Source organism: Medicago sativa, chromosome 2 (genome assembly GCF_051527215.1).
Source record: "Medicago sativa cultivar Bolivia chromosome 2, Bolivia_mono, whole genome shotgun sequence".
Lineage (NCBI taxonomy): Eukaryota > Viridiplantae > Streptophyta > Magnoliopsida > Fabales > Fabaceae > Medicago > Medicago sativa.
In genome coordinates, this window is record NC_140750.1 from 2,342,249 (window position 1) to 2,354,936 (window position 12,688).

At 33.0% G+C, this 12,688-nt stretch overlaps 2 protein-coding genes and 1 pseudogene across 3 annotated transcripts in view; all 3 read right to left on the minus strand.

Moving 5' to 3' along the window:
• Positions 1-2,898: 2,898 nt before the first annotated feature.
• On the minus strand, positions 2,899-4,446 carry LOC146943559 (cationic peroxidase 2-like; annotated as a pseudogene). Its single transcript, XR_015025614.1, has 3 exons — positions 3,975-4,446; positions 3,538-3,699; positions 2,899-3,448 (listed from the first exon to the last, which is right to left on the minus strand). The product of XR_015025614.1 is annotated as a cationic peroxidase 2-like (transcript).
• Positions 4,447-4,838: 392 nt separating this feature from the next.
• Positions 4,839-6,278, minus strand: LOC146943560 (protein SIEVE ELEMENT OCCLUSION B-like). The gene is made up of 3 exons (XM_085741836.1): positions 5,754-6,278; positions 5,528-5,636; positions 4,839-5,193 (listed from the first exon to the last, which is right to left on the minus strand). The coding sequence occupies exons 1-2, from the start codon at positions 6,155-6,157 to the stop codon at positions 5,528-5,530; spliced, it is 513 nt and encodes a 170-aa protein (XP_085597962.1). The 5' UTR covers positions 6,158-6,278; the 3' UTR covers positions 4,839-5,193.
• A 4,971-nt stretch (positions 6,279-11,249) lies between these two features.
• LOC146943561 (uncharacterized) overlaps positions 11,250-12,688 on the minus strand; it is a 64,331-nt gene continuing 62,892 nt past the window's right edge. Inside the window, exon 2 of the mRNA XM_085741837.1 lies at positions 11,250-11,745. Within this exon, the coding sequence (XP_085597963.1) occupies positions 11,483-11,745 (263 nt within the window). The 3' untranslated portion in view covers positions 11,250-11,482. The remainder of the gene's footprint in view (positions 11,746-12,688) is intronic.

Consider the following 12,688-nt stretch of genomic DNA (forward strand, 5'->3'; position numbering starts at 1 on the left):
ATATGGTAGAAAATATTTTCTTCAAAAAAGAAAGCAAGCGGATAGGAATGAAATTGGTGTGCAATGCATTTTTTTAGATGGAATTTATTAGGTTAAATAATTGTAAACCTAATAAAGCAAATGAGCGGGAAAAAATTAGGTTAAGTTGCTGCAGACGTAACAAAATTAATGAATAAGGATAAGGATGTCAAAAAAAAGGCATGAAATTAAAAAAAATAAAAAAAAAGTGTAAATTCTTGACAAAAAAAAATATAAAATAGAAGGATCATACGTGATCATTGATATGGTAGAAAATATTTTCTTCAAAAAAAAAGGCAAGCGGATAGAAATGAAATTGATGTGCAATGCATTTTTTAGATGGAATTTGTTAGGTTAAATAATTGCAAACCTAATAAAGCAAATGAGCGGGGAAAAATTAGGTTAAGTTGGACGTAACAAAATTAATGAATAAGGATAAGGATGTCAAAAAAAAGGCATGAAATTAAAAAAAATAAAAAAAAGTGTAAATTCTTGACAAAAAAAAACATAAAATAGAAGGATCATACGTGATCATTGATATGGTAGAAAATATTTTCTTCAAAAAAAAAAAGGCAAGCAGATAGAAATGAAATTGATGTGCAATGCATTTTTTAGATGGAATTTGTTAGGTTAAATAATTGCAAACCTAATAAAGTAAATGAGCGGGAAAAAATTAGGTTAAGTTGTTGCAGACGTAACAAAATTAATAAATAAGGATTTTCTTGAAAGGGTAGTTTTAAAATTTACTTATAACTAGATTTTTGACCCGTGCTCCGCTCGGGTTTATTGTAAAGAAATTGACATACGAATAATAAAATGCAATATATAATTGGTAACGGTGAAAAAAATAACACGTGATAATCTGTAGTAGACAAAATAAAACACTTCATAAAATGTATGAAATCTGAAAATATTATAAAAGAAAATTAGGTTAAGTTGCTGCAAAATTAATAAATAAGGATTAGAATAGAAAATATTTGATTCAATAAAAAAGGCAAGAGGATAGGAATAAAATTGGTGCGATGCATTTTTTTAGATGAAATTTGTTAGGTTAAATAATTGCAACCCTAACTTGCAAATAAGCGGGAAAAAATTAGGTTAAGTTGTTGCAGACTTAACAAAATTACAAGACTTTTGACCCGTGCGTCGCACGGGTTTTCTTGACTATAATAGAGACCAATAAATAATATTTAACCCGTAAGATCATTGATATGCTAGAAAATATTTTCTTCAAAAAAAAAGGCAAGAGGATAGGAATGAAATTGGTGTGCAATGCATTTTTTAGATGAAATTTGTTAGGTTGAATAATTGCAAACCTAATAATGCAAGTAAGCGGAAAAAAATTAGGTTAAGTTGTTGCAGACGTAACAAAATTAATAAATAAGGATTACGGTAGAAAATATTTTCTTCAAAAAAAAAAGGCAAGAGGATAGGAATAAAATTGGTGCGATGCATTTTTTTTAGATGGAATTTGTTAGGTTAAATAATTGCAAACCTAAAAGTGTAGAAAATATTTTCTTCAAAAAAAAAGGCAAGAGGATAGGAATGAAATTGGTGCGATGCATTTTTTTTTTAGATGTAATTTGTTAGGTTAAATAATTGCAAACCTAATTTGCAAATGAGCGGGAAAAAATTAGGTATATTTGCTTCAAAAACAAAAAGGCAAGAGGATAGGAATGAAATTGGTGCGATGCATTTTTTTAAATGGAATTTGGTAGGTTAAATAATTGCAAACCTAATTTAGAAATGAATGGGAAAAAATTAGGTTAAGTTGCTGCAGACTTAACAAAATTAATAAATAAGGATATATATCACATATTTATTATTTAGCTTGTCTAGTATATATAATAAAATTGCGTATATATATTAGAATTATTTTTTGAAAGAATATATATTAGAATTATTTATTCGCTAATATTTTTTTAGAAATATTTTAAAATTATTTATATATATTGTAGTGTCATTGACTATTTTGGATATATAATTATGTGTGTCATGTCATTACGAGGTATGTACCAAAATATGATATGATAACTTAATTTTATCATGTTTGTTATATTGAGTGCATCAAATATATAATATGAAGTGTTTTACTCTGCCCATATAATATAATATGATTATCTAGCTCTATATTCTATTTTATCTCTATCAAATCTTCATCGTCAAACATAAACTTAGTGTTTGTTTGGTATCATGATGAGTTTGGCAAAATCATGGTTAGCTGCGTTGATTTGGTCCAACTCACTTTGATACCAAACATGCTCTTAGTTATTTAGTATCACTCAATTTTGGTATAGTATAGGTGAGCTCTGGGAACACCACTTGGGTACCATTGCGATACCAATGTTATATAACATTGGCCAATGAAGGTGTGCCACATAGCACATATTTTCTCTTTCCTCTTTACACCTTTCTATGTGGCACACCTTCATTGACCAATGTTATATAACATTGATATCCCAATGGTACACAAGTGGTATCCGTGCTCTGGTCCGACAAGTTTGATTACATAAATAGGTCAAATTACTAGTCTACTTGTTGTTATGCCGTAAATATTAAAGAAAATTGCTCTTTATGCACTCATGGTCTGCTCTCAGACACTCAAAACTGACAGAAATAACTTCAACGGCCGTTAATTATTGTTTAGAGGATTTGTAAATTGATTAAACAGATTTAAAAAGTTATTAAACCGATCTAAAAAATGTCGTATGTCAATTAACTCCCGCATTTTAGAGCAAGTAGAGGGTGTCTGAACAGCAACATACAACATTAAATCTAGTAAGTTCAATTATTATGAGTTACGTAAAGAAGCCAAATAAAAAGGACAGGTTGTTTGGTTAAAAACAAGAACCACTTTTATATGTATCACATTATCCTCGAATAATAATTTTATACTTTCAACATATTTCTTTTGATCAAGAAGAAAAAAAAGAAGACTGCAGGTAAATATTATACACTTAATGGCAAATATGCCAACAATACAAACTAATTGAATAAAACATCTTTTGTATTCAGTTAAAAGCAGAACATATCTTGCGGATTTCACCATCAGTACCAGTCTTCACTCCAATGTTGCTCATTTTTACCATTGATTTTCCAAATTCTACGTTAAATGTTAATCCAAGCAACCCTCTTAATCCCAAGTATCTTTGCACAAATGTCTTTGTGGAAGCATCATTCCACAGGGCTTGATCAGATTGAAGAATTCCACGCCCGTTCCTCAGATTAGCATAGTAAGAATTATCAAATTTATTTTAACTTACAGTATCCAATGCAATTCTATTCATGGCACCACTGTTTTGAGGACAAAGTGTTTGTAATTGTGAAAGAAATTAAGGATCTATTGAAGGGTCAGCTGCACCATTTGTAGTGAAGTTTCTCAATCTATTGCTGAAGAACTGACATGCTGTTGTACCTATTGTATGTCCACCTGTGATATATTCATAGAATATTAATGTGAATGCAACTTCAATATGTAATTCGAAAGTGATAAATAAATTTTGAAAATATCTCACTTACCAACTAGGGTGACAAGATCTTGAGTGTTGAGGCCTTTTGCTGCAAACTTTTGTTTCTGCTCATCAACAGAATCACTAGGAGCGGGCAAGCTATTGACATCAGAAGCCTGTGACACGCGGCCGTCTCTGCGCCGGTAGGAATTTGCCAACTAAGACCACCACTCTACAATGCACACATAAATCAATTAGGTCCATCTTTCAACAAATTATGAACTTATTACACTAAGTAATATATTCAACTTATGTCAATTTTATTGATCGAATTTTCTGTACTATTAAAAAGGTTGAATTATTAATATAAAAGAAATGAATATTGATCTTTAATTTTGATGCTTCTAATAGATTAATGACTAAATTCATGAACATAAAATTTTTATTTGTGTATCTAATTCAACATTTTCTAGCAGTATATATAATATGGTTAAGTTAGATGATTACCAGAACAACGGAATCACGAGCAGCAAGGGCAAGGATATCAGCCTCGAGTTTTGTCTTAGCATCATCAATAACTTCAAAACCTCTTAAACCAAGGTTTGGAAGTGCTGTTTTCTAAGAGCCCGGTCCGGCAATGAGAACAGAAGCGTCACAACCTTGGACAAAACAATCATGAAAGTGCATCCTAAGTAAACCAGGAGCTAAAGAAGAATCAGAGTTAGCATGAGATGTAACTGTGGACTTAACAATGGATTCAGCTTGAGAACATGTACTTGAATAGAATCCTACACGTGTCCCTTGGCCATGCACTAATGTATTCACAATACCCAAAACAAGTAAAATAAACACAACCTTAAACAAACTACCCTGCATCTCATGCTCCTCCTCGCAAATTCAGATGCGAAAATGTGTGGCAGCTGGAGCCGGGTTTTAGGGAAATGGTAACTGATTCTTGGAATCTGCATCTAACCGATTCTATTACTCCTAACATTAGTGCAGAAAACACTTTTTAAATCAGGTGAATATGACTTTTTAAATCGGGTGAACATCCGATTTATAGGTGGCCGATTTATAGGTGGCCGATTTAAAAAGTGGATTTGATTTTAAGTCAGCCCCCTTTACCCGATTTAAAATCATTTAATTTAAATCGGTTGAACCCATCTAAAATCTTTTAATTTAAATCGGATGAAACCACTTAAAAAAGGGTGAACTAAGGGCATAAAAAATTCTAGATTTTAAGTCTGTTCTTTGATCCGATTTAATAAACATAATTTAAATCTGTTCAACCCATTTAAAAACTCTTTTTTTTTTTATATATACCACGATTATGGTGCATAATTTAATATAATAACCAAAAATTTCATAAACTTAGCAGCTAATATGAAATATCATATGATCAAATTTCATTACTGACCTGTCATTGTTACAGTATCAAACAAATCCAAAGTTACAATATCATAAAATTAAACAAAAGCTAAACATTGTCTCAAAACCACCATGTATTATCAAAGTACAACAGAGACATACGTAAACAAGCAGAATATGCCAGTGCAGTACAATTGTACCGCATCACATCCCTAGATCACCACAAGCTAACTATGCATTCTCTCCTCTTAGAACAGCCAGCATGCCCTTCCCCTTTTATCACCTAGTATTTACCGAATTACTGCAACTCATGAACCATGCTTATTAATCAAGCTATTTAAGCATTTCGCCGTAGTACCTAAGAAGACAAAACCACAGCCACATTTATATACCAGAGAATTCATAGACAAAACAACAAATTATCAAACACAGCTCAGGGTAGCTTAGTCTACTCTGTTCAAAGACAATTTTCCTTCTAACAGTAAGGATTGTTAAACTTTATTTTGATACAAAGTTTAAATTTCTTGTTGAGAATAAAATTTTGCAATAAGAATCTTTAATTCAGGTTAAAGACAGCTCTCTTCCGGTACACCAAAAAGTTCCATATTGCTAAACACAATATCTCATAAAAGTGGTGAAAAAGACTCAAATTCAGTAGATTATCCAAATTATGTTTTCTACAATGAACTCACCTATAGCTTGGTAGCAAATAGCAAGTTGGTTCTTGAGATGCTCATAGATACTAGTGACTTGTGAGCAAGACTAGATAACTCCCATGCTTCTGAGGCTGATGAAATAGCCCTGCAAAAAGAAGGGTCATCATAGTCATTACCTTAATTATCATTTCAAAAAAATGATTGATTTGATTCAAGTGATGAAAATGTATTATTTATATCATATGCTAATTAGCTAGCTTACCTATTTCTCATCCCTATGAGACTTGCAATTTGTGAAGCACAAGCCACAGTACTTCTGATGACCCAATAGGTAGCAATAGGAATATGAGCACTTGCAACAGACATAGGAGGAGCATCTTCTGAAATATATTCAGATGGTAAATCCTTGAATTCAACAATGCACATAGTAACATCAAGTGCAGCCTTCACTAGCTTATTGAGTGTATCAAACTGTGGTCTCAATGGAACAGAATTCTCTACAATGTCAGGTAGTTGCTTAAGGAGAGCCACAGATTTGGCAAGTGTGTTTGAAACACTTGATTGAGCAACAAGCCAAAACTCTCCAAAAATAACAGCAAATGCTGCTAAGGTTAACACAACTTTTGCATGCCATGGATAGCTAGATAGGTAATTCACTAACACCATTGTTGATGCATGTGCATCTCCACCTCCAGAGCATTTGCATGATAGCTGCCAATATAATTTTTCCAATGGATCATTTTCATTTTAGGCTTTAGAGACCGAAATTTCGACAAAAATGACACATATACTAATCAAAATTTCGAAATTTCGAAAAATACGAATGAAAATTTCAAAAATGATTAATCTTTTTTGAAAATTTCGAATTTTTTTTAAATATTTTCCAGAATATTTTTTATTTTCCATAATTTTTTCATTTTATTAGATTATTTTATTTTTTAATCATTTTTTATTTTTATTAATTTTTCTAGATTTTTTTTAATTTTTTCCTTTTTTTTCAATTTTTTTCATTTTTATTAATTTTTCAATTTTCCAGAATTTTTTTAATATTTTTTTTTCAATTTTTTTATTGATTTTTCATTTTTCCAGAGTTTTTTAATTTTTTTTATTAATTTTTCAATTTTCCAGAATTTTTAAATATTTTTTTAAAACAAAAATGCCACGTGTACCCTAATAAAAAAATAAAAAAAATTATACAGTCAGCGCGCCACGTCAGCAGAATCTGCTGACGTCGCGTGCCACATAGGAGATTCTGCTGACTCAACTGGCTCAGGGGGCAAAACCGAAGAATCTTCATTTTACGAGGACGAAATCTAAAAAAAAAAATTTACAGGGGGCAAAATCAAAAGTCGCCTATATTACAGGGGGTAAAAGCCTATTAACCCTTTAATTTATGCTTAAATTCTTGAGTTTTTGAACAATTTTTTGCAGACGTGTTAAGAACATTACTAAAAGTTCTTCTGCAAAAAATTGTAGCAAAATTTGATTTCTACGTCCAGATTTTGTTAATTTTATTTTTAATTTTTTCCGTTTTAAAAAATTCATATTTAATTCGTTGCATGTTAAAAAATTCTAAATTTTAGTAAATGAACCTTTCGTAGTGTTCTAAACTTGTCTCAAAAAAATCGTTCAAAAATTTAAGAGTTTAAGGATAATTAAACAAACTTTGTTGTAACATGGACTAAAATTAGAAGTAATTTTTTTTGTAGGGACTAAAAAACCTATTAAAATTAAGTAAGGACTAAACTTAGAAGTTCAAAATTTTATAGGGATCAAAAACATATCTAACCCTTATTTTTATTAACTTAATTAAATAAATGGGTGTGGAGGAGGCGCCTTTTGGCTTGGGAGGAGGAGTCTGTTACAGGATGTTCTTTCTTGCTGCATGATATTGTTTTGCATGACCATGTTCAGGATAGATGGCGGTGGCTCCTTGATTGTCGGTTACTCCGTTAAAGGGACATATCATTATCTTACGACATCAGTTGTCCCTGTGGAACGTGGTATGTTTGATGCGGTGTGGCAAAGGCACGTTCCTCTTAAGGTTTCCATGTTTGTTTGGAGGCTCCTTCGTGATAGACTTCCGACCAAAGATAACCTTCTTCGTAGGGGAATTATTCATCAGGACGGCATCTCTTGCATTGGAGGGTGCGGATCACCTGAGACCGTGGCGCACTTCCTATTTCGTTGTGACATCTTTGGTATTGTGTGGCACCATTTATATCAGTGGGTAGGCATTTCTTTGATTGAATCTGTTTCAGTTGGTGATCACCTTCATCAGTTTGGTCAGTTGGCGGGATTACCGAGATTTACTCATTCTTTTCTGACAGTAATCTGACATGTTAGTGTCTGGGTTATATGGAAGGAAAGAAATAACAGGATTTTTCAGCATAAGTCTTTGGAATCAGATCGTTTAGCATACAGTGTCAAGTCTATGTCTTTTACTTGGCTTAAGGCAAATATGTCGACCTTCGCTTTCAGTTATAACGACTGGTGGCGACCCTTTTATGTTGTATGGGTGTTTTGGTGTAGCTTTTTGTGTCTGTTTTATTCCATTTTGCCTTGTTAAAAAAAATATTTACATAGATATTAGTATTGTCAAGTAAAAATTCACATGAAAACCATATCACTGCACTCAGTGTGTAAGGGAGAGATATAAAATAAATGACATGAACCGCACATTATTTCAAAATTGAAAAAAAGTTTTCTCTCCTAGGGTTTGTGACTCACAGATACATTGGTACGAGTTTGATACGAGTATTTCTTTTTTATGGTTTTTCTTTTTGATCATCAAGAGGTGTGTCTCGTCGTCATCCTGAAGCAAGTCGGTATTCATGTCCTTGATTTCAATGCAAAATGGGTTAATTTATTCACATAGCCATCCAAGTAAGGTAATTGGTACATATACTTGTTTTGATTCATCATTGACTATTTCGTTGAGGTTCTTTTGATATATGGCTTGGTTAATTCAATTGGCTTGGTTAATTAAAGTGATGTGTGTTCAACTGACTTGGTTCATTCAATCATCATGTTTTGCTTCAATCATCTAGCCATCGAAATTGTTATGTGGTTTTTGACTTGTTTGCTTTATTATTTTTCATTTCTTTCGAGCGGTGTGCCATGCTAGCAATTGAGTTTTGGTTTACAACAAACTTGTTAGGATAATTTACGTCAGACGGAAACTAAGCAAAACAACCACGAGATATCGGGGATACTATTGTAGGCATGAATGTTAGTAATGGGGATGCTAGTATGAATGTAAACAATAATCCTATGTTTGATGAGTTTGATGTATCGGCGTGTCTTGAAACTCAGGCATGCCGCGATCCATGAGTATCATAGGATGGAATTTCCGAGGTTTAGGTAGCCCGAGTGTGATTCCTGATTTAAAGTACCTAGACCAGCGCTTCAATCCGGACCTTCTATTCTTAGGTGAGACTCTAGTCCACCGAAATAAAATTGAAACTTTTCGTTATGTTCTTGGTTTTGATTCTTGCATTTCTGTAGACCGCCCCAGTAGAAGCGGGGTCTTGCTCTTTTTTGGCGGTCTTCTTTAAATTGCAATAACCATATTACTGTTGAAATTGTTGACTCTACTCTTGGTGCTTGGTGGCTTACCGGCTACTACGAGTACCCTAATGGGGAACGTAGGTGTGCTGTGTGGGATTTCCTCCGTAATTTGTCTGAACAATATGCAGGTCCTTGGTATATTTTCGGAGACTTCATGATATATTGGATAACAGTGAAAAAAGAGGACGTGCTACAAGACCGCAATGGTTAATAAATGGATTTCGTCAAGCTATTCTTGACTCTGGTCTATCTCATGGTCCTGTGGAAGGCTATCCGTTCACCTGGTTTAAAAGCTTGGGGACACCTCGTGTGGTTGAGGAAAGGTTAGATCGAGCACTTGCTAATAATTCTTGGTTAAATCAATTTTCGAATGCATTGTTGGAAAATCTTGTAGCTCCGGTTTCTAACCATTACCCTCTTCTCTTGCACCGTTGTTATGTGTCTCGGCCTCATGCTCCTCCTCGCAAATTCAGATACGAAAATGTGTGGCAGTTGGAGCCCGGTTTTATGGAAATAGTAACTGATTCTTGGAATTTGCATCTAACTGATTCTATTACTCCTAAGTTGTTTGCTTGTGCAGATGATATTTCGGTGTGGAGTAACACCCATTGTCGCAAGTTGAAATCCAATATTGAGGATTGTCATCGTAAGCTAAAGCTTCTTCGTGGTAATAATGCAGGTATGATGCAAGCTGGATTGCTAGAATTGCGTTAGAAAATGCAACGGTTACTCGCTCAAGATGATGCTTATTGGAAACACAGAGCAAAAACACATTGGTACAAATACGGTGATAGAAACACAAAAGTCTTTCATGCTTCCGCAACTGCTAGAAAAAAGGTAAATCGAATTCTATCTATTGATGATAATCATGGGAATAAAATCACTGATACTCGCGGCAGGCAAGAAGCGGCTGGAAATTATTTTGTGTAGCTTTTTCAGAAGCAAGGTAATGTTACCCAGCCCGTCATTGACGTTGTCCGTCAATGTATATCCGCACATGATAATGAGCTTCTCACGGCTCCTTTCTACAAGTGTGAATTGGGAAATACTTGTGTGAATTTCATGGTGGATTTGAGAAAATCTGTAAGGAATCGCGCACAATTCTCATAGATGGTGCCAATGTCTTATCCGAGAACAAAGCTTAAGATGGCGTGATCTCATATCTAGATTCAAAACTAAAATTCTCATATCGATCTTCTCACTATCTAGATTCAACGTATTGTTTGTATCCATGGCAGAAGAGTTAAACTTCCCACTAATTAATTTTGTTTATAAAAAATAAATATTGATTGAATCCGACTAATTGATTATTAATAAGACTTCAATTTAGTTCATTAGATTAAATAAATGAAAGGTGTAACTCTTTAAATTACTTTTTTTTTTTTATTTTGAGGAGAACTCTATAAAATTACTTTGAAATTACTTTTGAAGTTGGTAGATCCTCCTCGTATAAAATAATAGACTTGTTAATGTTATACCATCTCTCGTTTATCCGTTATTGACTTTTAGCAAGTTGGTTTTTTTTTAAAGTTAAAATATGTATATATCAAATAAAACTTTTCATAATAATTATTGCCCTCTCATTAACAAAAAACTATTGTCCTCACATAAAAATAATTGTTGCCAAAGAAACTAGTGCACTTAAAAGAAAAGGGAACACATTGGATGTTATAATATACTAGTAGATATAGTATTTCCTTTTAAAGCAGGGTCGACCTAACCTTCAAATTTTGGGTAAAATAATAGGCGTTCAAAAATAATTTGGTTATATATTTATAATATATTAGATAGTTTATTGACATTACATAGCTTAATTGGTTATGAAAAAAGGCTCATGTACTCTTGGTCAACACCTTAGTCAATACAAAATCAATTTCTTTTAATGTCTTTTTATAAGTGCTTGGTTAAAAAAAAAATGCTAATAAGTGCCCTTAGGCTATTGTTTAAGCATCAAAAGTAGCAACTTTTACCTTGACTTTTACATGTGTTTGACTTGTATTTTCAAAACAAAGTTTCTTCTTGTAGATTTCTTAAACAATGCCCTTAGGGCAATTGTTATCAAGACCCTCTATCTCTTAGGCCGGCCCTGTTTTAAAGTAACACATTTTGTATAAAACAAATAAAATTGCACTTAGAATGAAACTTTTTATATCAAAATAAATGATAAGGCAAATATGAGGAAGAAAGGAAGACCAAATTCATAATTCTTGCAATCAAAATATGATGATTTACTCTAACAAAATTTATAATAAGGCGCTAGATCCTTATTTTTATTATTCAATCAACATAAATTGAGGTACAAGTTAAGAGTATTATTCTCATCACTAAATTGTTTTTTTTCTTCTTTTGCGGTAGATGTTGCATGTGTTACATACAACTTATCGATTATAAGGAAAACTTTATGAAGACGCCTCCTTAATCCTACATGTAGGTAATTGGAGGAGTGTTCCCGCCTACTGGAGGAACAATCGGAGGAATGACCCCACCTACTGGAGGAACAATCGGAGGAATGATCCCGCCTACTGGAGGAACAATCGGAGGAATGATCCCGCCTACTGGAGGAACAATGGGAGGAATGACCCCGCCTACTGGAGGAACAATCGGAGGAATGACCCCTCCTACTGGAGGAACAATCGGAGGAATGATCCCGCCTACTGGAGGAACAATCGGAGGAATGACCCCGCCTACTGGAGGAATGACCCCACCTACTGGAGGAACAATCGGAGGAATGATTGGAGGAATAATTGGAGGAATGACCCCACCTAATGGAGGAACAATCGGAGGAATGATTGGAGGAAAAATTGGAGGAAGAATTTGACCATTTGTGAACTGCAAAGCAACTAAAATAATTAGTAACATTGGAATTGAGAAAGCAACTTTGGAGATTGAAACCATCATACTTAAGAAATAGAGAAATGATATATTTGTATTGAAACATATATGATCTACTTCTTGTTATATATAGCGACGAACATGATGAAGAAAAATATTTTTTTCTTTAAAAATTATTAATTTTTTTCTTCATATTAATTAGCTATTTGACCATATCGGCGGTATACTAATTAACCATTTGACCGTATAGTAAATAAAAATATTGTTTTTTTATATGAATAATATTGTTGTTAATAGTAAAAATAATATCAATAAAAAAGAAGTTTCTGAGTTGGTCAAAAAAATTGACTAAATGTAATTAACCATTTGCATGAAAAAACATTGTATGAAAAAATTGACTAAATGTAATTAACCATTTTGATCGGTTGTGTATGCAAAGTTTTTATAGACCTCCTTAAAAAAAAATTAAACCGTCAACCCACCACCATTTAACTCACACACACACACACACACACATATATATATATATATATATAGAGAGAGAGAGAGAGAGAGAGAGAGAGAGAGAGAGAGAGAGAGAGAGAGAGAGAGAGAGAGAGAGAGAGAGAGAGAGACTAGCGTTAAGACGGACATTTCATACTCGTCTGTCCGCTCTTCTTATTGCGTTAATGCGCATAAATTATAAAAGGTGGTTTTTATGAAATTTTGATTAAAATTAATTTGATTTTTATTAAAATTATAGTGTAGATATTAGATATTTTGTACTTTCAGCATATTAAGCATGTCTCCATTTTG